At 39.8% G+C, this 27,809-nt stretch overlaps 1 protein-coding gene across 2 annotated transcripts; it reads left to right on the top strand.

Annotated features, from left to right (window-relative positions):
* The first annotated feature begins 90 nt into the window (after positions 1–90).
* Cyt-c1 (Cytochrome c1) lies at positions 91–19,138 on the top strand. Of its 2 annotated transcripts, none has more exons than XM_053800213.2 (7): positions 91–197; positions 3,550–3,600; positions 3,810–3,977; positions 12,118–12,231; positions 13,218–13,382; positions 15,798–15,926; positions 18,460–19,138. In XM_053800213.2, the coding sequence occupies exons 1-7, from the start codon at positions 126–128 to the stop codon at positions 18,685–18,687; spliced, it is 927 nt and encodes a 308-aa protein (XP_053656188.2). In that variant the 5' UTR covers positions 91–125; the 3' UTR covers positions 18,688–19,138. The 2 variants fall into 2 exon arrangements, with proteins under 2 accessions (XP_053656188.2, XP_053656189.2); XM_053800214.2 differs by lacking the exon at positions 91–197 and adding an exon at positions 202–284.
* The last annotated feature ends 8,671 nt before the right edge of the window (positions 19,139–27,809 follow it).

Here is a 27,809-nt window from a genome sequence, read left to right as displayed (position 1 = left end):
AATTAGAAAAATATAAATTATTTTAAAATACTTGAGTAGAGTAGTTTGTTGAATAATAATATGGAATAATAATAATAAAATGAAAATAAAACATCGATTAGTCTCGCCAGTCTTCACTTTCCAAGATGGCCGGCACTGCCACCCGAGTTGCCCGAGCCGGTTTATTAAAGGCTTCTGTGCCATGGCTTGCTTTGCAGGTAAATATCGCCTGTCATTCTACCCATTTACCTTGAAGTGCTACCTGTATGTCAGTGTGTGTTATAATGTTGCTGCTCGAGGTTCTGGTCAGTAGAAAAACATTTATGTTGCAACCGTACAAGTTTGTTTATATCAATACTCCACATATTTATAACATATTTCTTATTACAAGTTTTGATTTGGAGATCTTATATACTTCCAAATTTTCACAGTGGTTTTATATAGTGAATAACATGAAGTTTAACCTTGGCTGACCAAATGAATGGAAGTTTCCACTGAGACTTCGTGTAGGAAATATTTTATACCTCAAGGGAGGGGATCTTGATCCAAGGAACTGGACTTTGTGTTAAAACCCTCAAGGGAGGCTCCATGATGCTAGTGAGGGGGCTCTTGATCCAAGGAATTGTCTGTTCTTGGATTGAACCTGAAGTCTCCCATTCCCAGACACTGACCCCTCAGGGTTTAGTGCTTATCAAAATATAATTTGTATATTGCAAGAAGCAACAATGTTTGTGTTAAATGTTTGATTAAACCATAAATATTAATTGTAATGGTTTCTAAATATGTGGTGACAGTTATGTCTGTCAAGGATATATGAACGAGGCTAATGAAGCTCTCTTGTAGGCCTATTGACAGAGATAAGATAAGATTTCGTTCGGATTTTTAACCCCGGAGGGTTAGCCACCCAGGATAACCCAAGAAAGTCAGTGCGTCATCGAGGACTGTCTAACTTATTTCCATTGTGGTTTGGTAATAGAGTTGTGGATGAGTGGAACAAACTCCCAAGTACAGTTATAGAGGCCAGAACGTTGTGTAGCTTTAAAAATAGGTTGGATAAATACATGAGTAGATGTGGGTGGGTGTGAGTTAGACCTGATAGCTTGTGCTAACAGGTCAGTTGCCGTGTTCCTCCCTTAAGTCAATGTGACCTGACCTGACTAGGTTGGGTGCATTGGCTTAAGCCGGTAGGAGACTTGGACCTGCCTCGCATGGGCCAGTAGGCCTTCTGCAGTGTTCCTTCGTTCTTATGTTCTTATGTTCTTAATCTTGTCCCCCAGGATGCCACCCACACCAGTCCACTAACACCCAGGATACCACCCACACCAGTCCACTAACACCCAGGATGCCACCCACACCAGTCGACTAACACCCAGGATGCCACCCACACCAGTCCACTAACACCCAGGATGCCACCCACACCAGTCCACTAACACCCAGGATGCCACCCACACCAGTCCACTAACACCCAGGATGCCACCCACACCAGTCCACTAACACCCAGGATGCCACCCACACCAGTCCACTAACACCCAGGATGCCACCCACACCAGTCCACTAACACCCAGGATGCCACCCACACCAGTCCACTAACACCCAGGATGCCACCCACACCAGTCCACTAACACCCAGGATGCCACCCACACCAGTCCACTAACACCCAGGATGCCACCCACACCAGTCCACTAACACCCAGGTACCTATTTGCTGCTAGGTGAACAGGACAACAGGTGTAAGGAAACGTGTCGAATGTTTCCACCTGCCGTTTCCACCCATGCTAGACAGGTCTAACTCGCCCACTCGTGTCTTCATCCAACGTATATGAAAAAGATACGATACCGTGATGCATGTACAGTACCGTCTACACATGCTGCGATGTATGATAGTCTGTGTAACTGTATGCAGTGCTGTATAGCCCTTGTGGTTTAGCACTTCTTTTATAATAATAATAATGTGTAACTGTATTTGTGCATACCTGAATAAACTTGCTAGATAACCCGCGCATAGGAGAATGACACCTATGATGACGTTTTGGTCCAACCTGGGTCTTTAAGGTTGTCATAAGTTCCATTCTCCTATGTGTGGGTTATTAGTGTACAACCTATATTAAGTGCTGTATGACCTGGAGGGTGTTATGGGGGTCAACACCCCGGCAGCTCGGTTCATGACCAGGTCTTGTGGTGGGTCAAGACCTCGTCAACCAGGTCATTAATACTGGCCTCACGTAAACTGACGTATGAACCACAGTCCGGCTGGTCAGGTACTGACTTGGTGTCTGTCCAGTGCCTTCTTGAAGACAGTCAGGGGTCTATTGGTAATCCCTCTTATGTATGCTGGGAGGCAGTTGAACAGTTTTGGGCCCCTGACACTTACCGTGTTGTCTCTTAGCATACTCGTGACACTTCTGCTTTTCATTGGGGGATGTTGCATCTCCTATTGAGTCGTTTGCTTTAGTAGAGTGATTTCCGAGTGCAGATTTGGGACTAGCCCCTCTAGGATTTCCAGGTGTATATTATCATGTATCTTTCTCGCCTGTGTTCCAAGGAGTACAGGTCAAGGGATTTTCACAGTTACCAGTTATTTACGTGCTTTATTGTATTTACATGTGCAGTTAAAATTCTCTAAATTGTCCAGACCAGCAATTTCACCTGCCTTGAAAGGGGCAGTTAGTGTACAGCAATATTCCAGCCTAGAGAGTACAAGCAATTTGAAGAGAATCATCATTTGCTTGGCATCCCTAGTTTTGAATGTTTTTTTATCCATCCTATCATTTTCCTAACAGATGTGGTAGATACACTGTTGTAATCTTTGAAAGTGAGATTCTTTGACATTATCACTCCCAGATCCTTCAGATTAGTTTTCCATTAAAGGTTTCGCATTTCCTGCCGAATAATTTAAGCAACGTTCTTGCATCGCATACTGAGTATCCATGATTCAATCCTCAACAGAGTAGAAACATTGGGCATGTTTTCTTACACCTGCTGTCCCTGTTCACCTAGCAGTAAGTAGATACCTGGGTGTCAGTTGACTGGTGTGGGTGGCATCCTGGGGGGAAGAGAAGTCAAGAGCGAGTGAAGGCAAGGAGAAAAGGGACAGTAAACAGGGGTAACAAACAAATAATGGCCCTCTACTGACATTCTTTTCTATCCTGTGTGTAGAAGGATCGTGAAAGTCACGAGAACAGACAAAATAACTGAAGCAGTGGGCATGACATGATTGAAGGACCACAATAGAAATAAGACAGACCTGGATGACACGCTGAATTTCATTGGTGGCTAACACTCAGGGTTAAAAATCTGAATAAATCTTATACCTGGGAAAGGTAATCATGAATGAGAAAAAAAACCCTACCATTATACCTAGGTAAACATATTGAAATAAATTTTACATTTTCCTGTATGCATGATAGTCTTATCTCATTATGTTCCTAGGCAATATCTTATTTGTCATTTTTACATTCAATTTTAAAGTTTTACACTGGAAATGAGGGGGGGGGGTTGAAATTTTGTTTTTTAAAGGTAATAGTTTTATAATGGTTATATACTTACTAGTAATATTTATTACTTTTTTCAGCCAACAGCCAAGTTCTCAACACTAAGAGACATGACAACTACAAGGAAAGCTGTAAGTATGATGTGATTTTTTAAAGTATTTTTCTTCAGTTTTGTTTTAGTTACGTATTGTATATACAACATTGTGTTTTTATTCTTGCATGTTTAGCTTCTTCAGTGTTTCTTTGTAATTTATCATTTTATAAAAAAAAATAATCGGTATTTTTTTCTTTTTAAACAACATCTAAGTAATGCATAACTGATAAACAATTCATTGTTCAGGTGCTTGGTGTTATGGGTGTGCTAGGAGGAGGAGCTGCAGGTATGGTTTATGCTCTTAATGAGTCTGTGAAGGCCTCGGAGTTGGAATTGCACTGTACCACATTCCCCTGGCCTCACAATGGTTATTTTTCATCCTTCGACCATGCATCCATCCGCCGTGGATACGAGGTTAGTAGTATCTCAGTCAGGTGTTGTTTATTTTTTATTGTGAACTTCTGCTATTTTAACTTAAGTTTATTTATGTGGTTGCTTTTTTATTTTCTAGGATTAGTCTTTGCCTTCAGGAATGTAGTATATGTGACAGCTGTGTTGAATTGCCCCCATGGCTACAAGTAACTATGTATTTGTAGCCACAGGAGCAAAACTGTGCTCGTGGTGTCCTGCATTCAATGATTTGTTTACTCTACATATATTGAACATTAAAATGGTATAAAATACCGACAGGTTGTTAGGTAAGACACATATGCAACAGTTAGGTATCTTTATTTCGAAACGTTTCGCCTACACAGTAGGCTTCTTCAGTCGAGTACAGACTGAGGGACTGACCACCTCAAAACTTTAAGGGTGATGGACTGATTACATCGTCTTCAAGTCTCCTCTGCTTCTATCAACTTTTCTGTACTCGACTGAAGAAGCCTACTGTGTAGGCGAAACGTTTCGAAATAAAGATACCTAACTGTTGCATGTGTCTTATCTACGTATGTTTTTTAAATTTCCTGTAATTGAAGCACTTGGTCTCCTCTTGTAATTCATTCTGTTTATCTACCACTCTATGAAGATAAATTTCCTGTATCCCTCAATTCCACTTTCTCAGTTTACAACTGTGTCTGATTGTTAGCCCTTTAGCAGGTGCAAGAAAATCCTGTCTAATTGTTCATGTCCTTTTATGGCCTTAAATGTGGTTGTCGTATTACCCCTCCTCCAATCAACCAGAAAGGTCATGTTTTTACCGCTTTCATCCTTTAACCTTTTCACTGTCCAGACTCCAGAAATTAATGTTGCTCCCAGTGTCCACTTTTTTTAAATGTTGGAGAATCTTTTTCTTAGGGTAATGATACCAGAAGTACGACATTTGATGGAAAACATAACACAATTATGCAGGTGCAGTTAGCTGTCTGCACAATTTAAGCATTGCTGACTTTGAGTCCTATTTTAAGTCAGTTTTGTTGTTCCTTTTGACCAGATTCTTGGCTGTTTCACTAATATGCCTTCTTTTCCATTGATTGAGCACAAGAACTTGCCCATTCAAAAGTATACAGAAGTTGGTAATTTGAGTAATTTTATACAATTCAAAAAATATCAATTTAAAAAGTGAAAAATAAACAGTTTAGACATTCCTGGCTCTAAAACATTTTCTGTTCATTAGTCAAATTGCCAGGCCTTTTGGATATTACACTTACCTTCCATTATGAATTCATATTCACACAAATTTAGATGTTTTACTCTGCTTCCCAGATATTAAAACATAACCAGGAATGATCGTGGTTTACAGCATTCGATTAATCTAATCAAACCACCTATTCAAAATCCATAAAACATACTGAGGGTGTAGGGGCCTTACCTGTCCTCAGAACCAAATGCAGAAATCAAATATTTCTGCTACTTCCAGTCCTGAAACCAAACAAAATCATCTGTACAGTGGACCCCCGCTTAACGATCACCTCCCAATGCGACCAATTATATAAGTGTATTTATGTAAGTGCATTTGTACGTGTATGTTTGGGGGTCTGAAATGGACTAATCTACTTCACAATATTCCTTATGGGAACAAATTCGGTCAGTACTGGCACCTGAAATGGAAAAAATATCGTTAACCGGGGGTCCACTGTATTTCATTAGTATGTCGTCCATTCTGCCACATGATACCAAGAAACCCAATAAAACCATAAAAACCATCCTAGTAAACAACTATTGCTATTTTAAACCAAACATAGTCGTAGTTTTGCTTTTCCCATCAAACACTCTGTGGGGAAGGTTTTTTTTTTTTTTTTTTTTTTATGTATACTGTGCACACTCACCGTGCAGACCCATTCTCTCATATCCAGGCTAAAACTTCCCACTCACAGCTTATATGAATAAACCGAGCTCATGACATTGAACTATGTGAGGGACCCTGGCCTCAGTGACGTGGTTCTATCTGATGGCCTACTGAAAGGGTTAATCATAACTCGTATTTTAATTGATAACTGTTTTGTAGCTGCTCTTTGGAACTTTAAATGTATCCAAGCAGTGGGCACAACTCCACTGCTACATATTCCAATTTTGACTTTGTGTATGCCGTCTTTTAGACATTTTCCCGTTCCTATAATTAAAAAAGTTTTATAATTCACAGAAGTATTGTAGCACACAAGTTTCTGGCAGTTATGTCTATGATCTTCCAGTGACAATTTTTTAACTCCCATATCCATTTATCTGTCTGGCACTAAATATTTTATCAATCTTTCTTTCTGTAGCCTTGTTTCACCCTTTCTCATTTCTTTTACATGGCATTTATCTACATTAAATTCCATCATCTGTTTATCACTCCTTTTACTACATTTACTCGGTCATCCTTAAGAGACCAGCATTTTTATTTATTGCACCTAATGTTTCTGCATCAAATGCTAACATCTCTCCATAATTTTATTTATTTCCTGATAACTCATTTTTCTGTCATTCTTCCATTTTAGTAATTTAATTTTTTATTCCTCCTAGGTTCTGAGGCTTCCAAATTAATATCATGAAGAACTTTTATCAAGAGCTTATTTAAAATCTAGGTAAATACAGTTTGCCCATCCATTTAATCCTTGAAACTATTGCTGAGAGTGTCATCATAGTTTAATAGTATACTGTGCATTAGTTTCCAGACTGATCGCTGAATTGTTTACTAGTCAGTAGGTTATGAGAGGGAATTGATCATGCCAGCAGCAAGTTGAAAATGATAGTGTACATTTGATAACGCTTGATAGGATGTTGGTATAGCTGTATGACCAAACTGCTCTAGTGCTTTGTGAATGTAATAGAGGAACAAACTTTACTATTATGGAGTTCACTGTGCATTATGTTCACCATGAAACAAACTGAGAGTAACAAGTTAATCACCCCCCACATTCTTCAAGTGAATTTTCACATGTTCAGGATTAACTGAAAAATCTTCCAGTTCATATTTATATTTTGTGGAATTGATTCAGTTCCACATCTCAATGCTGCTGTGAATGTTTATTGAATCATGACCTTCTCCTATGTATGTGATAGGCTATTCTAAGAGATGGCAGTTCTCAAATGAAAGTAACTCTAGCTATGCTGGAAGGAAATCTTTGAAACTCCTGTAGCTGATGAACCGTTGCTGGAATGCTTGACAGTATCCTCATTACCATACTGAAATCTCCCAACTCAGGCTGACAAGATTTCAACACCTTGTATGAGCCCCATCCTCTGTGATGAAATATGACAGGGAAACATGACTGACTACTGTTTCCAGTGTAATTAGTATTTTTTTATTATTATCACACTGGCCGATTCCCACCAAGGCAGGGTGGCCCGAAAAAGAAAAACTTTCACCATCATTCACTCCATCACTGTCTTGCCAGAAGGGTGCTTTACACTACAGTTTTTAAACTGCAACATTAACACCCCTCCTTCAGAGTGCAGGCACTGTACTTCCCATCTCCAGGACTCAAGTCCGGCCTGCCGGTTTCCCTGAATCCCTTCATAAATGTTACTTTGCTCACACTCCAACAGCACGTCAAGTATTAAAAACCATTTGTCTCCATTCACTCCTATCAAACACGCTCACGCATGCCTGCTGGAAGTCCAAGCCCCTCGCACACAAAACCTCCTTTACCCCCTCCCTCCAACCTTTCCTAGGCCGACCCCTACCCCGCCTTCCTTCCACTACAGACTGATATACTCTTGAAGTCATTCTGTTTCGCTCCATTCTCTCTACATGTCCGAACCACCTCAACAACCCTTCCTCAGCCCTCTGGACAACAGTTTTGGTAATCCCGCACCTCCTTCTAACTTCCAAACTACGAATTCTCTGCATTATATTCACACCACACATTGCCCTCAGACATGACATCTCCACTGCCTCCAGCCTTCTCCTCGCTGCAACATTCATCACCCACGCTTCACACCCATATAAGAGCGTTGGTAAAACTATACTCTCATACATTCCCCTCTTTGCCTCCAAGGACAAAGTTCTTTGTCTCCACAGAATCCTAAGTGCACCACTCTTTTTCCCTCATCAATTCTATGATTCACCTCATCTTTCATAGACCCATCCGCTGACACGTCCACTCCCAAATATCTGAATACGTTCACCTCCTCCATACTATCTCCCTCCAATCTGATATCCAATCTTTCATCACCTAATCTTTTTGTTATCCTCATAACCTTACTCTTTCCTGTATTCACCTTTAATTTTCTTCTTTTGCACACCCTACCAAATTCATCCACCAATCTCTGCAACTTCTCTTCAGAATCTCCCAAGAGCACAGTGTCATCAGCAAAGAGCAGCTGTGACAACTCCCACTTTGTGTGAGATTCTTTATCTTTTAACTCCACGCCTCTTGCCAAGACCCTCGCATTTACTTCTCTTACAACCCCATCTATAAATATATTAAACAACCACGGTGACATCACACATCCTTGTCTAAGGCCTACTTTTACTGGGAAAAAATTTCCCTCTTTCCTACATACTCTAACTTGAGCCTCACTATCCTCGTAAAAACTCTTCACTGCTTTCAGTAACCTACCTCCTACACCATACACTTGCAACATCTGCCACATTGCCCCCCTATCCACCCTGTCATACGCCTTTTCCAAATCCATAAATGCCACAAAGACCTCTTTAGCCTTATCTAAATACTGTTCACTTATATGTTTCACTGTAAACACCTGGACCACACACCCCCTACCTTTCCTAAAGCCTCCTTGTTCATCTGCTATCCTATTCTCCGTCTTACTCTTAATTCTTTCAATTATAACTCTACCATACACTTTACCAGGTATACTCAACAGACTTATCCCCCTATAATTTTTGCACTCTCTTTTATCCCCTTTGCCTTTATACAAAGGAACTATGCATGCTCTCTGCCAATCCCTAGGTACCTTACCCTCTTCCATACATTTATTAAATAATTGCACCAACCACTCCAAAACTATATCTCCACCTGCTTTTAACATTTCTATCTTTATCCCATCAATCCCAGCTGCCTTACCCCCTTTCATTTTACCTACTGCCTCACGAACTTCCCCCACACTCACAACTGGCTCTTCCTCACTCCTACAAGATGTTATTCCTCCTTGCCCCATACACGTAATCACAGCTTCCCTATCTTCATCAACATTTAACAATTCCTCAAAATATTCCCTCCATCTTCCCAATACCTCTAACTCTCCATTTAATAACACTCCTCTCCTATTTTTAACTGACAAATCCATTTTTTCTCTAGGCTTCCTTAACTTGTTAATCTCACTCCAAAACTTTTTCTTATTTTCAACAAAATTTGTTGATAACATCTCACCCACTCTCTCATTTGCTCTCTTTTTACATTGCTTCACCACTCTCTTAACCCCTCTCTTTTTCTCCATATACTCTTCCCTCCTTGCATCACTTCTACTTTGTAAAAACTTCTCATATGCTAACTTTTTCTCCCTTACTACTCTCTTTACATCATCATTCCACCAATCGCTCCTCTTCCCTCCTGCACCCACTTTCCTGTAACCACAAACTTCTGCTGAACACTCTAACACTACATTTTTAAACCTACCCCATACCTCTTCGACCCCATTGCCTATGCTCTCATTAGCCCATCTATCCTCCAATAGCTGTTTATATCTTACCCTAACTGCCTCCTCTTTTAGTTTATAAACCTTCACCTCTCTCTTCCCTGATGCTTCTATTCTCCTTGTATCCCATCTACCTTTTACTCTCAGTGTAGCTACAACTAGAAAGTGATCTGATATATCTGTGGCCCCTCTATAAACATGTACATCCTGAAGTCTACTCAACAGTCTTTTATCTACCAATACATAATCCAACAAACTACTGTCATTTCGCCCTACATCATATCTTGTATACTTATTTATCCTCTTTTTCTTAAAATATGTATTACCTATAACTAAACCCCTTTCTATACAAAGTTCAATCAAAGGGCTCCCATTATCATTTACACCTGGCACCCCAAACTTACCTACCACACCCTCTCTAAAAGTTTCTCCTACTTTAGCATTCAGGTCCCCTACCACAATTACTCTCTCACTTGGTTCAAAGGCTCCTATACATTTACTTCTCCCAAAATCTCTCTCTCTCCTCTGCATTCCTCTCTTCTCCAGGTGCATACACCCTTATTATGACCCACTTCTCGCATCCAACCTTTACTTTAATCCACATAATTCTTGAATTTACACATTCATATTCTCTTTTCTCCTTCCATAACTGATCATTTAACATTACTGCTACCCCTTCCTTTGCTCTAACTCTCTGATACTCCAGATTTAATCCCATTTATTTCCCCCCACTGAAACTCTCCTACCCCCTTCAGCTTTGTTTCGCTTAGGGCCAGGACATCCAACTTCTTTTCATTCATAACAACAGCAATCATCTGTTTCTTGTCATCCGCACTACATCCACGCACATTTAAGCATCCCAGTTTTATAAAGTTTTTCTTCTTCTCTTTTTTAGTAAATGTCTACAGGAGAAGGGGTTACTAGCCCATTGCTCCCGGCATTTTAGTCGCCTCATACGACACGCATGGCTTACGGAGGAAAGATTCTTTTCCACTTCCCCATGGACAATAGAAGAAATAAAGAGGAACAAGAGCTATTTAGAAAAAGGAGAGAAACCTAGATGTATGTATATATATATGCATGTACGTGTCTGTGAAGTGTGACCAAAGTGTAAGTAGGAGTAGCAAGATATCCCTGTTATCTAGCATGTTTATGAGACAGAAAAAGAAACCAGCAATCTTACCATCATGCAAAACAGTTAGAGGTTTCTGTTTCACAGTCATCTGGCAGGACGGTAGTACTTCCCTGGGTGGTTGCTGTCTACCAACCTACTACCTACTGTAATTAGTATATGCATTAGAATAGGGTAGCAGCACACTGCTAATGTATCAAGTTTTCTTAAAAAAAAAAAATTGGTTATCTCCACTTACCCCATTTCCCAGGTACTGCATTTTCTTTATGGGTTCCTCTCTTCTCCATGACCGAAATAATGACATTGAATCATAAATTTGTGTGTTTTTACTAACCACTGCTCGGCTATTATTTTGTGAAAGAATATTAAACCCGAAGTTTTTTTTTTTTATTTTTGTCTTGGAACTCTTAAGCTTAATTTATCGTGTAAAATTTAAACTAGGCGAATACTGCCATGGAACAGGTTTTCATATACACATATACTATTGTAATTTATTTATTTCATAGGGCAGGGGTGGGCAACCTTTGTAAATGTGTGTGCCAAAGTTGGCCATATCTTTGATACAAAATCTTTGGGAACATAGGGGACTGTTTCCCTGCTTTTCTTGGAATGGATACATGATAAATTTTTTTTTTTTTTTTTTTTTTTTTTTTTTTTGAGATGAGTCCAGAGGTTAGCATGCCGGAAAGAGTTGTTGGCATGCCAGGTTTGGCACGCATGCTAAGGCTAGTTTATTGTTTACCCCATATCCATCCTGTGGATGGTAGCATGAGAGCATATGGACACAAAAAGCCTAGGAACTAGGCCCCAAAAGGGTTAACAGGAGTACATATAGATTTATATATACAGTTCACCTATCTGTTACAAGCATTTTCCCTGTATATATATATATTACAGATTTCAGGTACATCTTGCTACTTCTACTCACACTTAGGTCACACTATACGTACATGTACAAGCATACATATATACAAACCCCTCTGGGTTTTTTTCTATTTTCTTTCTAGTTCTTGTTCTTGTTTATTTCCTCTTATCTTCATGGGGAAGTGGAACAGAATTCTTCCTCCGTAAGCCATGTGTGTTGTAAGAGGCAACTAAAATGCCAGGAGCAAGGGGCTAGTAACCTCTTCTCCTGTATATATTGCTAAATTTGAAAAGAGAAACTTATGTTTTTCTTTTTGGGCCACCCTGCCTCGGTGGGATACGGCCGGTGTGTTGAAAGATAAAGAAGAATGTATATTACAATTTAAGTTTGCCAACTTGGTTAAAAATTAATATGGAAGGTGTTCCTGAGCAGTAGTTAATCAAGCAAATGAAAACTGCATTTTTATGCTTCACCCTTTGTCAGTGTTCACAGTTTGTCTTTGTAAAATAATGAATTTTACATTATTCACATGCTTTCAGGTGTACAAGAATGTGTGCGCTGCATGCCATTCCTTGAAGTACGTTGCTTTCCGTAACCTGATTGGAGTGTCCCACACTGAAGCAGAAGCCAAGGAAGAAGCTGAGAGTGTACAGGTATGTTTAAGTTACGTCTGTCTTACGTTTAGGAAGTATTTAGCATAATCATTATAATTATGCAGTATATTGTTACAATAAGATCACAGTAAACAGGAGATATCACAATATGGAAAAAAACCTCTGAAAAAAAGTGAAATTCCCAGTGGTTTGTCACATTATCAAGGAATAGTAAAAATAATAGGGAAAATCAGGAATCCTAGTAAAAATCAGGATCCTAGTGAAAGGTTGAAAAAGCAGCACTGAGCTGTAAGTCTATTTTTCTTCTTCTTTTCTTTCAACACATCGGCTGTATCCCACCAAGGCAGGGTGGCCCAAAAGGAAAAACAAAAGTTTCTCCTTTCACATTTAGTAATATATACAGGAGAAGGGGTTACTAGCCCCTTGCTCCTGGCATTTTAGTCGCCTCTTACAACACGCATAGCTTACGGAGGAAGAATTCTGTTCCACTTCCCCATGGAGATAAGAGGAAATAAACAAGAACAAGAGCTAGTAAGAAAATAGAAGAAAACCCAGAGCGGTGTGTATACATATGCTTGTACATGTATGTGTTGTGTGACCTAAGTGTAAGTAGAAGTAGCAAGACATACCTGAAATCTTGCATGTTCATGAGACAGAAAAAAGGACACCAGCAATCCTACCATCATGTAAAACAATTACAGGCTTTCGTTTTACACTCACTTGGCAGGACGGTAGTACCTCCCTGGGCGGTTGCTGTCTACCAACCTACTACCTAAAAAGTCTATTTTTATGCTAGGTAAATGGACACGGCTGTGACTAATGTGCCATTTTATTGTAGCAAAGCTTTGTTCTCCAGGAACTTTATCAAGCCATTATGGCTTGACATTATGGCCATTACGGAGAGTGAAATGTTGCCACAATAAAATGTCAAATTAGTTGCATTTGTGTCCATTTACCTAATATTTTCTTGGGTTGGTAATAATGGTAAAATTACCTAGTTTAACGTTGTAATATTTTATTTGCAGATAACCGATGGACCTAATGAAGAGGGTCACATGTTTCAGAGGCCAGGCAAATTGTCTGACTATTTCCCAAATCCCTATCCTAACGATGAAGCTGCTCGTGCTGCCAACAATGGTGCCCTTCCTCCAGATTTTTCTTACATAACAGCAGCCCGACATGGAGGAGAGGTATGTATTACTTGCCCGGTCACAGCCAATTCAATTTGGGGAGGACACTCTGGAAGACATTTCTGGCTTAAATGTCTTTTTATATTTTTGTTCCTAATTGATTGTTGGTTAAAGATTTTTCTTGACAGTATTGTGACTTTTGCATTCACCTGCGTTAGTGTTGCAGTCTTCTAAATGGGTTACACACTGTTCCTTTATTGGAAATGTGATAATAGTTGCACTGAACAAAAAACTTTAAATTGTCAGTTATATTTGTCTGTTTCATAATAATTTGATAAAAATTTCATCTTGCCAAACCATACCATGGAGGTTTTGAACTCATGGCTAGTTATAAAATTCCGGGCTTACTTGCCACGAGTTCAATCCCCGCCTGTGGTGTGGTTTGTTTGCAATCGTGTCAGTACAGTTTCATGATTCAGTTTAACCCCTTTTTGTCTGACATTAATTTGTGAACACGATGGTGAGTTTTGTATTTACTATGGTACATTTTATAGGTCAGTTATCCTTCGTAATGTAAAAGCTGGGCATTTACATTAAGCATCAGTGATAAATTATGGGTACTATAACATACTTTTTTGCATGGGCCATTAAGTGAATATTGAGCAGTACCATTATTGTGAAGACATATTGTATAACAAGCTTTTGGCATCCCCCACGAATGCTTGTTATGTGATGTCTTCTCTTCAATACACAAATAACCTGCACATAGGAGAGAGTAGCTTAAGACGACGTTTCAGTCCGACTTGGACCATTTACAAAGTCACACTAACAGAAAGGAGTGGGAGTGTATATAAGCCAGCAGACAGGGAGGGGACAAGAGAGGTAGTAGAGGAAGATGAGAAGTAGTGGTAGAGGTAGGAGTAGCAGAGTCAGTTAGACTAAGAAAGAGGAGCACTGCAAGGGAGCTAGGAGCCCACGAAAGGTAGGAACAAGAACACAGAGGAGGGAAAAATAATAAAGGACCCAATACTCAAGGCAGAAGAAAAAAAACCCAAAGGAGAAAGAGGAAAGAAGAGAGAGAAGGGGAGAATCAAGAATCAGGTTAAGTCACGGTGTTCTGAGGTTTGGAGCATTTTACATTGTATGGGAGAAGACATCTACAGAGACAAAGCCAGGACTAAGATTCATACAGGGAAAGTTTTGTATAAGGGAGGATTCAACCAGACGGCGACTGTGAAAGTTAAACGTAGGGTAGACAGATTTAGCAGAAGACCAGTCAGTAGGATGACTGTGATCTCTAGACATGACAGAAAAGAGCATTGTTGGTGTTGGCAAGCCTGACACTACTTTTGTGCTCCCTGAGTCTGTCAGAAAGAGAATGGCCAGTGTTCCTCTTTCTTAGTCTTTAACTGACTCCAGTACTACTACTACTACCTCTAACACTACTTATCATTTTCCTCTATTACCTCTCTTGTCCTGTCCCTGTCTGCTGGCCTACATAAACTCCCTCCTTCTCTACTTTCTGTTAGTGTGACTATGTAAATGGTCCAAGTAGGACCGAAACGTTGTCATTAGCTCCTCTGTCCTATGTGCAGGTTATTTGTGTATTGTTCCAGTAATGGTATTGTGCCATTTTATTATTTGTCTTCTCTTCAAGTTCTTGACAGTTTACCATGGGAAATCCGTCATGGTTTAGTCTGTACGAGTTGTTGAATAAAATGCACATAGGCTGTGAATAAAGGGTTCACAAAAACTGACAAGTTGATAAATGAGACACTAGTGCAACATTTGGGTATCTTTATTCTGGAAACGTTTTCCCACACAGTGGCTTCTTCAGTCCTATGCAGAGAAAAGTGGAAGATGAGTAGTAGTTGGGGGTAATCAGTCCCTCAGCCTGAAGTTGATGTGTTCAGTCCATCAGTCTTGACAAAAGTGCAGCATATTTGAGTAGATGGAGGAGGTTGAGCAGTGGTAGGCAGTCACCAGTGGACATAACCATGAGTGGAAGTAGGTCGTGCCTATATTATTATTATTATTATTATAATCAAAAAGAAGCACTAAGCCACAAGGGCTATATAGGTCGTGCCTATAGACATGACCTACTTCCACTAGCGAAGAAGCCACTGTGGTGAAACGTTTCCAGAATAAAGATACCAAAATGTTGCACAAGTGTCTTGTTCATCATGCACATAGGTTATTGACATAATTTTTTTTTCAGAATTTTGAAGACTTGTTTCTCTTGAGATAAAATGAAATTGTATATAGTTCATTATTTAAGAAAGACAAATCACTAATATACATAGAAAAATTAACCCAAACTCCAATGGTAACTTGATTGTTAACATAGCAGTTAACCAGCCTTGAACAAAAAATTTTGCATTTTATGTAATTTGTAGTCTTTAGAAACTGAAGTTACATTACACATGATTGAGGAAATCGGAAAAAAATCACCTTATGTTCTTATTTTTATTTCAGAATTACATTTTCTCTTTGTTGACTGGGTACTGTGACCCTCCTGCTGGTGTACAATTACGTGAAGGTCTCTACTACAACCCTTACTTCCCCGGTGGGGCTATTGCTATGGCCCAAGCCCTTTACAATGAGGTGAGAGAGATGTTATTATTTTAAGATTGGAGATGGTATAACACATCTGTGTTATTTACAGTAGTCTACCTGGTAGACAGTAGGACAAGCAAACAAGCTGAGATAAAAACACTGGTAGCAGATAATCTTCTTCAATACAATGTTTCACCCAAGGCTATACTTCAGAAAGTATAGTAAAACAGACAAATACACTGCCTTACAAGGAGGTACACTGGACCCCTGGTATTCGATAAATTCGGTATTCGATGCATTTTAATGCAAAAATTTCGCCTTCGTATCCGATTGAAAACCCAGTATTCGATGCAATTCGTACGAGACGTGTCCACATGTGGCCTGAACTGCCCCGTGTGTGTCAGTGTTTACAAGCCAGCCAATGTGCGCGCATCTAAGGATACATTCGGTACATTCCATATTATCACTGTTTTTGGTGCTTGTTTCTGCAAAATAAGTCACCATGGGCCCCAAGAAAGCTTCTAGTGCCAACCCTGTGGTAAAAAGGGTGAGAATTAGTATGGAAATTAAGATTTTGAAGGGTTTGGGGTTAACCCTGAGAAGCCTATGCCAGTTGTGGAATCCATTGTGCCTACTTCAAAAATTAAGGAAATGTGTGCACAGTGGATTGAACTGCAAACCTTTATCGATGAAAATCACCCTAACACAGCTATTGAAAGCCGTGCTGGTGACTATTACAAAGACAATGTTGTGGCCCATTTTAGACAAATCGTAAAATAACGGGAGGTACAGAGCTCTATGGACAGATTTGTTGTGCGACAGAGGTCCAGTGACTCTCAAGCTGGTCCTAGTGGCATTAAAAGAAGGGAAGTAACCCCGGAAAAGGACTTGCTACCTCAAGTCCTAATGAAAGGGGATTCCCCTTCTAAACACTAACACCATCCACACACTCCTCTCCCATCCCATCAATCATCACCAGATCTTCATTCAAGGTAAGTGTCACTTATTCTATTGTTTTTGTAATTATTCTATTGCATTAAGCTTAATATTTCATGTGGTAAAATATTTTTTTTCATACTTTTGGGTGTCTTGCACGGATTAATTTGATTTCCATTATTTCTTAGGAGGAAAATTTATTCGCTTTTCAATATTTTCGGTATTCGATGAGCTCTCAGGAACGGATTAATATCGAATGCTGGGGGTCCACTGTATATTGCTCATTCCTGTTTACTTAATAGAACCCAGCCTATATTTTTTTTTATATATAGCATTGCTGATCCTCTAGTTCAGTTGCTCACTCTTGTACTTGATTTTGCTCAGAGCCTAGAAGGAACAAAAGCTACTCTCCCCTTTGAATCAAACCTGATAATCAAGAATATTCATCAAGAATATTCTTAATAATTTAGGTAATGAAGCACCAAGGCTTCATTTAGTTGGTAAATGTAACAGGGAAAAGGTGATCTGTTAATTAATATTAGAATTTAAAGAGTTTACTAAAGTTGTGTTTCACAAATAAGTCACTCCAGAGAGGCAACTTTAGATAACATTTCAGTTCACTGGAAATTTGCCTTTAAAAGTGTGGGTTATTTGTGAAATGTTCCAGCCATGATATTGTAACTTAATCATTTTGTTTGACAGGATTGGAAAGTTTTGCCGAAGTATGATACAGGTGTATGTTTTGAAAGCCCAAAAAGGTTTTTTCCTGCATTATGGTATATTGCTTTCACCCCGACACCTTTCCTATTGCATTCTGCTCACTCGTATTACAGCCTTAAGTGTTACAGAATACTTTTTTCAATAATCAGAAATTCCTCCACCTACTAAGATCTTGTGTTGACACTGTTATTAGTAATAAATCCTACTAGACAACCTCATAATTATGAAATGGGCTCTAACTATCAGCACAACTTGGCCTTCTTTATACAGTTAATTCATCCTGTTCTTGACAGGTGGACTTGGGTAGATAAGTGATCTTTGTATGTGGTAGTGTGCTCTCAAGTATGATTCAGTATAATACCTAGCCTCACCCATTTCCAGAATCTTAGGGATAAGCTCTCATTAGGCTGCAGGATCATCCTCAGTTTCTCTCTCTCCCCCCCCCCCTTCCCCTGCTGCACGTGCTCACTCTCAGACGCCTAGGATTTGGCATTGCATTAGGGCATTTGGAACACCCCTCAAGCTTTTTGTCTATTCTGGATCTTTGCCATGAGAGGAAGAGCCTGTGCTACCTAGTCTAAGTTTGGTACATGTATAGCAACTCATGACTTGCATTATAACTCTTGCAACATAGGGAAGAAGGACCCATCAGCCACTGAAAGAAGACTTTCCTTTAGGGCTCTTCATCTCAGTAATGGAGCTATTTCTCCTCTCTGTACTCACCTAGTTGAGGTTGCAGGGGTCGAGTCCAAGCTCCTGGCCCCGCCTCTTCACTGGTCGCTACTAGGTCACTCTCCCTGAACCGTGAGCTTTATCATACCTCTGCTTAAAGCTATGTATGGATCCTGTATGTGTGTGAGTGTGAGTGAGAAGAGAGAACATTTTATTTTTGACATTTGTAATTGTTTATACACGTACCTGACAGGTGATGGAATACAGTGATGGGACTCCAGCTACGGCTTCGCAAATGGCCAAAGATGTGTCGACCTTCCTTCGATGGGCCTCAGAACCTGAGCATGATCAACGCAAAAAAATGGCCTTGAAGGCCCTAATGATCTTTCCTTTACTCATTGCTATATCATATTACATAAAGAGGCACAAGTGGATAGTAATTAAGAGTAGGAAATTTGCTTTCAAACCTTCCTCCAAGTAACAAGTTGTATTATACCCTTGAGAGATTGTCATTCACTGTAATAATAAATACTGCCATATTAATAATTTGACAGTTGTCTGCCAATTCCCATGACTGGATTGGAATAGTTTTAACGAATTTAAACATTCAATTTCTCTTGTTAAGATTCTGTGCCCATCCTTGGGAAATGGTAAGTTGATTGTCACCAGTTGAGACAAGGTCATATGGTTGCTATCAAACAATAGAAGACAAAGCATTTAGTAATATTTCATGATTTTTAAGGGTATATTTCTACAATGTAGGAATTTATAGAAGAAAACTCGGTGACTTGCAGGAAGAGGGAGAGCTCCCTTTTGGCAGACAAACCAGTGTACATAGTTATATTTATTTGGCAATAAGAGTAAGTTGTTCTAGCATTGCCAAGCTTCGTGTACATTACCAGGAAGTTATAAGAAATACATTAAACATTTTTTGCTAGCTATTATTACCCTTTAAATAAGGCCATAGTTAGTAAGACTTAAAAATGTACATTTATTCCAGCAAGTGTATAACTTGTTTCATACAAACTGGCCAACGTAAATTACTTCACGAGTGAACTGTATATTTTGTCAGAAAAGGTGTGTATATACTTGTTTCAATTTTTTTTTTTTTTCAACAAGTTGGACGTCTCCTACCGAGGCAGGGTGACCCAGAAAGAAAGAAAATCCCCAAAAATACGTTTCATCATTCAACACATTCATCTCACTCATACAGATATTGTTTCAATTATCCCTTATATTCTCTGCATGCAGTAACCCCTTGGAGATTCCATGATGCAATTGAGAGTTTTTGATATAGGAAATTTGACCTGACTTCTCCTTTGAATTATTTAACTCATTTCCTCCCGCTCCCCAAGCCGATGTGTGTATTATGTAGGTTTAGTGCTGCTTTCTCTATGTAGTGAGTCACAAATTTAGAAATATTCAAGTATACCTGGAGAGGGTTTCAGGGGTCAATACCCTGCAGCTTGGTCTGAGACCAGGCCTCGTGGTGGATCATGGTCTGATCAACCAGGCTGTTGCTGCTGGCCGCACGCAAACTGACGTACGAACCACAGCCCGGCTGGTCAGGTACTGACTTTAGGTGCCTGTCCTGTGCCTTCTTGAAGACAGCCAGGGGTCTATTGGTAATCCCCCTTATGTTTGCTGGGAGGCAGTTGAACAGTCTTGGGCCCCCTGACACTTATTGTGTCTCTCTCTGTACTCGTGGCACCCCATACTTTTCATTGGGGGAATGTTGCATCTCCTGCCGAGTCTTTTGCTTTCATGGTGATTTTCGTGTGCAAGTTTGGTACTAATCCCTCTAGGATTTTCCAAGTGTATATTATCATGTTAGCGCTCTCGCCTGCATTCCAGGGAGTACTTTAGGTGCCTTATCATGCTTGTGTGCTGTGAAAGCTCACTGCATGCTATCCAGGTCAGCAATTTTGCCTGCCTTGAAGGGGGGCAGTTATTGCAAAGCAGTATTCCAGAGAGCAAGCGATTTGAAGAGACTCATCATGGGCTTAGCATCAGTAATTTTGAAGGTTCTAATTATCCCTCTTATCATTTTCCTAGCAGATGTAGTAGATACATTGTTGTGGTCTTTGAAGGAAAGATCCTCTGACATTATCACTCCCAGGTCCTTCACATTACTTTTTTGCTCTATTGTATGGTTAGAATTTGTTGTATACCCTGATAGTTTTAATTTCCTCAGGTTTTCTATGTCTGGGTAGTTGAAATTTCTCTTCATTGAACTTCAGATTGTTTTGAGTGGCCCATTTGAAGATTTGAGTGATGTCCGCTTGGAGTCTTGCAGTGTCTTCAATGGAGGACACTGTCATGGCAATTAGGGTGTCATCAGCAAAGGAAGACACGGAGCTATGGCTTACATCTGTCAGATATGAGAATGAGGAATAGGATGGGAGTGAGTACTGTGCCTTGTGGAACAGAGCTTTTCACTGTAGCTGCCTCGGACTTTATTATTACTCTGTGTTCTGTTTGTCAGGAAGTTATAGATCCATCTGCTAACTTCTCTGTTATTCCTTTATTGCGCATTTTGTGCACTATTACACCATGGTCACACTTTTCGAAGGCTTTTGCAAAGTCTGTGTATACTACATCCGCATTTTGTTTATCCTCTATAGCATCCAGGACCTTATCATAGTGGTGCAGTAGCGACCCGCTTTAAACCTGTGTTACCCTGGGTTGTGTAATTGGTGGGTATCTAGGTGGTTGGTGATCTTGCTTCTTAGAACCCTTTCAAAGATATTTACAATATGGGATGTTAGTGCTATTGATCTGTAGCTCTTTGCAATTGCTTTACTGCCATCTTTGTAGAGAGAGGCTATGTTGTTTTTAGTGAGTATGGGATGACTCATGTCCAATGTCCCTCTCCTTAGAATGCTGAAGGCACAAGTTAATTTCATAATGAATGCCCATTGACTTGTTACCATTTTCTTGGCTCAGGAATGAAATATGAGTACAGTAAAAATAAGAATTTGCAGCTCACTGTATTCTTGCCTTCATCATCATGGTGACGAAGACTGTAGGAGTGCACACACTGGAACGACATTCTCATTCCATTTTCCTGTCTTGTGTCTCACCCTTCAAGAGGGGATACCCTGTAAGATTTCTTCTAGCTGAGGATTGAACTTGAGTGCCTCCCCTTCCCTAGGCATTGTATGTATGACCCTTATGAGTTTAACTTTCTCCTCAACATACTAATTCTAGAGGGGGTTACACAAATAACCCGCACATAAGAGAGAGAAGCTTACGACGACGTTTTGGTCCGACTTGGACCATTGACAAAGTCACACTGGTCCAAGTCGGACCGAAACGTCGTCGTAAGCTTCTCTCTTTTATGTGCGGGTTATTTGTGTATCGTTCCAGTCACGGTATTGTGCCTTTTTGTTATTTATTTCTAGAGGGGGTGCTTTGATCTTGGCAAAGGGCTCTTTACAAGGAAGAGGAAACACTTTGCATCAAAACTGATTGCCATTCAAAACTTATTACCATCCTCCCACCTTGCCCGTGGGTCAGAGTATATCTTTTTTAGATTTCCTAATGTCTTAAAATGAACGATAAAACTAATGACTTGAAGGCATGTGCTTTCCAGGAGGGAGAAAATTAAGGATTTGGGCTGTCAACTAGTAGGTTGAGGTTATAAATGTAAAAAGTAACTGAAATTCATTACCTTACGACAAGATGAACATTAAAATGGTATAAAATACCGACAGATTGTTAGGTAAGACACATATGCAACAGTTAGGTATCTTTATTTTGAAACGTTTCGCCTACACAGTAGGCTTCTTCAGTCGAGTACAGAAAAGTTGATAGAAGCAGAAGATACTTGAAGACGATGTAATCAGTCCATCACCCTTAAAGTTTTGAGGTGGTCAGTCCCTCAGTCTGGAGAAGAGCATTGTTCGGTTGTCTGAAACAATATGAAGTTGAAGTGACAGAATCGGGCCTTATATAGTGCCAGGAGGTGAGACGTAGGTTGATTTGGGAGGGCAGGTCCTTCTCAAACCCAGCCGTTCTCACTAGTAGAGGTTGTCGAAGTAGATGGTCTGTACCAAGATACCCTTGTGTTGCAGTGTCTGACAGAATGAACATTAAAATGGTATAAAATACCGACAGATTGTTAGGTAAGACACATATGCAACAGTTAGGTATCTTTATTTTGAAACGTTTCGCCTACACAGTAGGCTTCTTCAGTCGAGTACAGAAAAGTTGATAGAAGCAGAAGATACTTGAAGACGATGTAATCAGTCCATCACCCTTAAAGTTTTGAGGTGGTCAGTCCCTCAGTCTGGAGAAGAGCATTGTTCCGTTGTCTGAAACAATATGAAGTTGAAGTGACAGAATCGGGCCTTATATAGTGCCAGGAGGTGAGTCGTAGGTTGATTTGGGAGGGCAGGTCTCCAGACTGAGGGACTGACCACCTCAAAACTTTAAGGGTGATGGACTGATTACATCGTCTTCAAGTATCTTCTGCTTCTATCAACTTTTCTGTACTCGACTGAAGAAGCCTACTGTGTAGGCGAAACGTTTCAAAATAAAGATACCTAACTGTTGCATATGTGTCTTACCTAACAATCTGTCGGTATTTTATACCATTTTAATGTTCATTCTGTCAGACACTGCAACACAAGGGTATCTTGGTACAGACCATCTACTTCGACAACCTCTACTAGTGAGAACGGCTGGGTTTGAGAAGGACCTGCCCTCCCAAATCAACCTACGTCTCACCTCCTGGCACTATATAAGGCCCGATTCTGTCACTTCAACTTCATATTGTTTCAGACAACGGAACAATGCTCTTCTCCAGACTGAGGGACTGACCACCTCAAAACTTTAAGGGGGATGAACTGATTACATCGTCTTCAAGTATCTTCTGCTTCTATCAACTTTTCTGTACTCGACTGAAGAAGCCTACTGTGTAGGCGAAACGTTTCAAAATAAAGATACCTAACTGTTGCATATGTGTCTTACCTAACACCTTACGACAAGATTGACAGTCACTCCACCCACCATCATTTTGTCATGCAAGTGGAACCACATGTCTGGCACATCTGTCAACACCAGACACTGGTACAGCTACTACCCAGCTGCAGGTGAGTACATTTTGTGATGGTATAATAATTTTTTTTTTCCCAACAAGTTGGTCGTCTCCCACCGAGGCAGGGTGACCCAAAAAAGAAAGAAAATACTTTCATCATCATTCAACACTTTCACCACACTCAAACATTATCACTGCTTTTGCAGAGGTGCTCAGAATACAACAGTTTAGAAGCATATACGTATAAAGATACACAACATATCCCTCCAAACTGCCAATATCCCAAACTCCTCCTTTAAAGTGCAGGCATTGTACTTCCCATTTCCAGGACTCAAGTCCGACTATAAGAAAATAACCGGTTTCCCTGAATCCCTTCACTAAATATTACCCTGCTCACACTCCAACAGATCGTCAGGTCCCAAGTATCATTCGTCTCCATTCACTCCTATCTAACACGCTCATGCACGCTTGCTGGAAGTCCAAGCCCCTCGCCCACAAAAACCTCCTTTACCCCCTCTTTCCAACCCTTTCGAGGACGACCCCTACCCCTCTTTCCTTCCCCTATAGATTTATATGCTTTCCATGTCATTCTACTTTGATCCATTCTCTCTAAATGACCAAACCACCTCAACAACCCCTCTTCTGCCCTCTGACTAATGCTTTTATTAACTCCACACCTTCTCCTAATTTCCACACTCCGAATTTTCTGCATAATATTTACACCACACATTGCCCTTAGTCAGGACATCTCCACTGCCTCCAACCGTCTCCTCGCTGCTGCATTTACCACCCAAGCTTCACATCCATATAAGAGTGTTGGTACTACTATACTTTCGTACATTCCCTTCTTTGCCTCCATAGATAACGTTTTTTGACTCCACATATACCTCAACGCACCACTCACCTTTTTTCCCTCATCAATTCTATGATTAACCTCATCCTTCATAAATCCATCCGCCGACACGTCAACTCCCAAGTATCTGAAAACATTCACTTCTTCCATACTCCTCCCCAATTTGATATCCAGTTTTTCTTTATCTAAATTATTTGATACCCTCATCACCTTACTCTATTCTATGTTCACTTTCAACTTTCTACCTTTACACACACTCCCAAACTCATCCACTAACCTTTGCAATTTTTCTTTAGAATCTCCCATAAGCACAGTATCATCAGCAAAAAGTAACTGTGTCAATTCCCATTTTGAATTTGATTCCCCATAATTTAATCCCACCCCTCTCCCGAACACCCTAGCATTTACTTCTTTTACAACCCCATCTATAAATATATTAAACAACCATGGTGACATTACACATCCCTGTCTAAGACCTACTTTTACCGGGAAATATTCTCCCTCTCTTCTACACACCCTAACCTGAGCCTCACTATCCTCATAAAAGCTCTTTACAGCATTTAGTAACTTACCACCTATTCCATAAACTTGCAACATCTGCCACATTGCTCCTCTATCCACTCTATCATATGCCTTTTCTAAATCCATAAATGCAATAAAAACTTCCCTACCTTTATCTAAATACTGTTCACATATATGCTTCAATGTAAACACTTGATCTACACATCCCCTACCCACTCTGAAGCCTCCTTGCTCATCCGCAATCCTACATTCTGTCTTACCTCTAATTCTTTCAATTATAACTCTACTGTATACTTTTCCTGGTATACTCAGTAAACTTATTCCTCTATAATTTTTACAATCTCTTTTGTCCCCTTTCCCTTTATATAAAGGGACTATACATGCTCTCCGCCAATCCCTAGGTACCTTCCCCTCTTTCATACATTTATTAAACAAAAGTACCAACCACTCCAACACTATATCCCCCCCTGCTTTTAACATTTCTGTCATGATCCCATCAGTTCCAGCTGCTTTACCCCCTTTCATTCTACGTAATGCCTCACGTACCTCCACCACACTTACATTCTGCTCTTCACTCCTAAAAGATGGTATACCTCCCTGGCCAGTGCATGAAATTACCGCCTCCCTTTCTTCCTCAACATTTAAAAGTTCCTCAAAATATTCTCGCCATCTACCTAATACCTCCCTCTCCCCATCTACTAACTCCCCTACTCTGTTTTTAACGGACAAATCCATACTTTCCCTAGGCTTTCTTAACTTGTTTAACTCACTCCAAATTTTTTTCTTATTTTCATTAAAATTTCTTGACAGTGCCTCTCCCACTCTATCATCTGCTCTCCTTTTGCACTCTCTCACCACTCTCTTTACCTTTCTTTTACTCTCCATATATTCTGCTCTTCTTATAACACTTCTGCTTTGTAAAAACCTCTCATAAGCTACCTTTTTCTCTTTTATCACACCCTTTACTTCATCATTCCACCAATCACTCCTCTTTCCTCCTGCACCCACCCTCCTATAACCACAAACTTCTGCCCCACATTCTAATACTGCATTTTTAAAACTATTCCAACCCTCTTCAACCCCCCCATTACTCATCTTTGCACTATCCCACCTTTCTGCCAATAGTCGCTTATATCTCACCCGAACTTCCTCCTCCCTTAGTTTATACACTTTCACCTCCCTCTTACTTGTTGTTGCCACCTTCCTCTTTTCCCATCTACCTCTTACTCTAACTGTAGCTACAACTAAATAATGATCCGATATATCAGTTGCCCCTCTATAAACATGTACATCCTGGAGCCTACCCATCAACCTTTTATCCACCAATACATAATCTAACAAACTACTTTCATTACGTGCTACAATTTACCTTGTATATTTATTTATCCTCTTTTTCATAAAATATGTATTACTTATTACCAAATCTCTTTCTACACATAGCTCAATTAAAGGCTCCCCATTTACATTTACCCCTGGCACCCCAAATTTACCTACTACTTCCTCCATAACATTTTTACCCACTTTAGCATTGAAATCCCCAACCACCATTACTCTCACACTTGATTCAAAACTCCCCACGCATTCACTCAACATTTCCCAAAATCTCTCTCTCTCTCCTCTACACTTCTCTTCTCCAGGTGCATACACACTTATTATAACCCACTTTTCACATCCAATCTTTATTTTGCTCCACATAATCCTTGAATTAATACATTTATAGTCCCTCTTTTCCTGCCATAGCTTATCCTTCAACATTATTTCTACTCCTCCTTTAGCACAAATTTTCACTGCCTGCACAAACTGTCAAGCACCCAAATTACCAAGAACATGACCGTTTAATGGTAATCCTTGGAACAAGTGATTGAAGTAAATTATAACTTGTACCTGAAAAGCTACACTGTATGACCTGGTGGGTTTAGTGCATAAGATTATAATTATTCATACATTCCCCTCTTTGCCTCCAAGGACAAAGTTCTCTGTCTCCACAGACTCCTAAGTGCACCACTCACTCTTTTTCCCTCATCAATTCTATGATTCACCTCATCTTTCATAGACCCATCCGCTGACACGTCCACTCCCAAATATCTGAATACGTTCACCTCCTCCATACTCTCTCCCTCCAATCTGATATTCAATCTTTCATCACCTAATCTTTTTGTTATCCTCATAACCTTACTCTTTCCTGTATTCACCTTTAATTTTCTTCTTTTGCACACCCTACCAAATTCATCCACCAATCTCTGCAGCTTCTCTTCAGAATCTCCCAAGAGCACAGTGTCATCAGCAAAGAGCAGCTGTGACAACTCCCACCCTGTGTGTGATTCTTTATCTTTTAACTCCACGCCTCTTGCCAAGACCCTCGCATTTACTTCTCTTACAACCCCATCTATAAATATATTAAACAACCACGGTGACATTCTCTGCACCTAAAAGAGTTTGGGATTCAAACCAGATTTGCATGCCAAAATTACATTTACAAATGCAAGAGGCTTGGCAGACAGTGCAAAACACTAATAGTGTAAACCATGGACCCCATTATATACCGTTTCATCTTTTTGGTTACTGCCCTTCAGATAGTTTTAGTATGGACTCGCCTCTATCAAACTAAAGTTGTAATGTGAACTTATTTTTTAATATTACAGCAATCGTCCTTGTGAAGACGAATGCAACACTTATAACATTTAATTAAATATTTTGCCCATGGGGGCTTCTTAAAATCCAATATGTCCCCTTGAGGAGCATTCCTTAAATAATAATATAATCAAAAGTGCTAAAATGCTCCTTAATGCTGATTAGAAGCTCTTGATCCAGGTAATTTGGTCTGACCTTCTCTTGGAATGATATTTATTGTCATCCATTCCCACAAGTGTTTGTGCTTTTCCATCACTAATAATAGTTTGATCAAATACGGCATCTGATATTTTAGAAACAGTTAGCATACAGGGAAACTTCTGTACCTTCCGATTATTATTATTCAGAGCAGACAATTACTAGTGGAACTTCGAAATGTATTTTTTGTGGATGGAGATAAAGTAACTCAATATTTATATAAACAATGTAGCACCCCCACGTAAGTGCTGGTATAATCTTACTTAAATGGAGATACTATACTATAGTAATTAATTTTTAAATTTCTTCAGTAAACTCTTAGAGAAAATATTTGGAATTTACTAAATCAAACCATTAC

The sequence above is a fragment of the Cherax quadricarinatus genome, chromosome 97 (assembly GCF_038502225.1).
Source record: "Cherax quadricarinatus isolate ZL_2023a chromosome 97, ASM3850222v1, whole genome shotgun sequence".
Taxonomy (NCBI): domain Eukaryota; kingdom Metazoa; phylum Arthropoda; class Malacostraca; order Decapoda; family Parastacidae; genus Cherax; species Cherax quadricarinatus.
This window is presented reverse-complemented; position numbering and strand designations above follow the sequence as displayed.

What these genes read in the sequence shown, in the direction of transcription:
- Cyt-c1 (XM_053800213.2), top strand. Translation starts at nt 126, where the DNA reads ATGGCCGGCACTGCCACCCGAGTTGCCCGAGCCGGTTTATTAAAGGCT. An exon ending in AAGAAGCTGAGAGTGTACAG is followed by an intron (nt 12,232 to 13,217) that starts GTATGTTTAAGT and finishes TTTTATTTGCAG; the next exon opens with ATAACCGATGGACCTAATGA. An exon ending in CCCAAGCCCTTTACAATGAG is followed by an intron (nt 15,927 to 18,459) that starts GTGAGAGAGATG and finishes CGTACCTGACAG; the next exon opens with GTGATGGAATACAGTGATGG.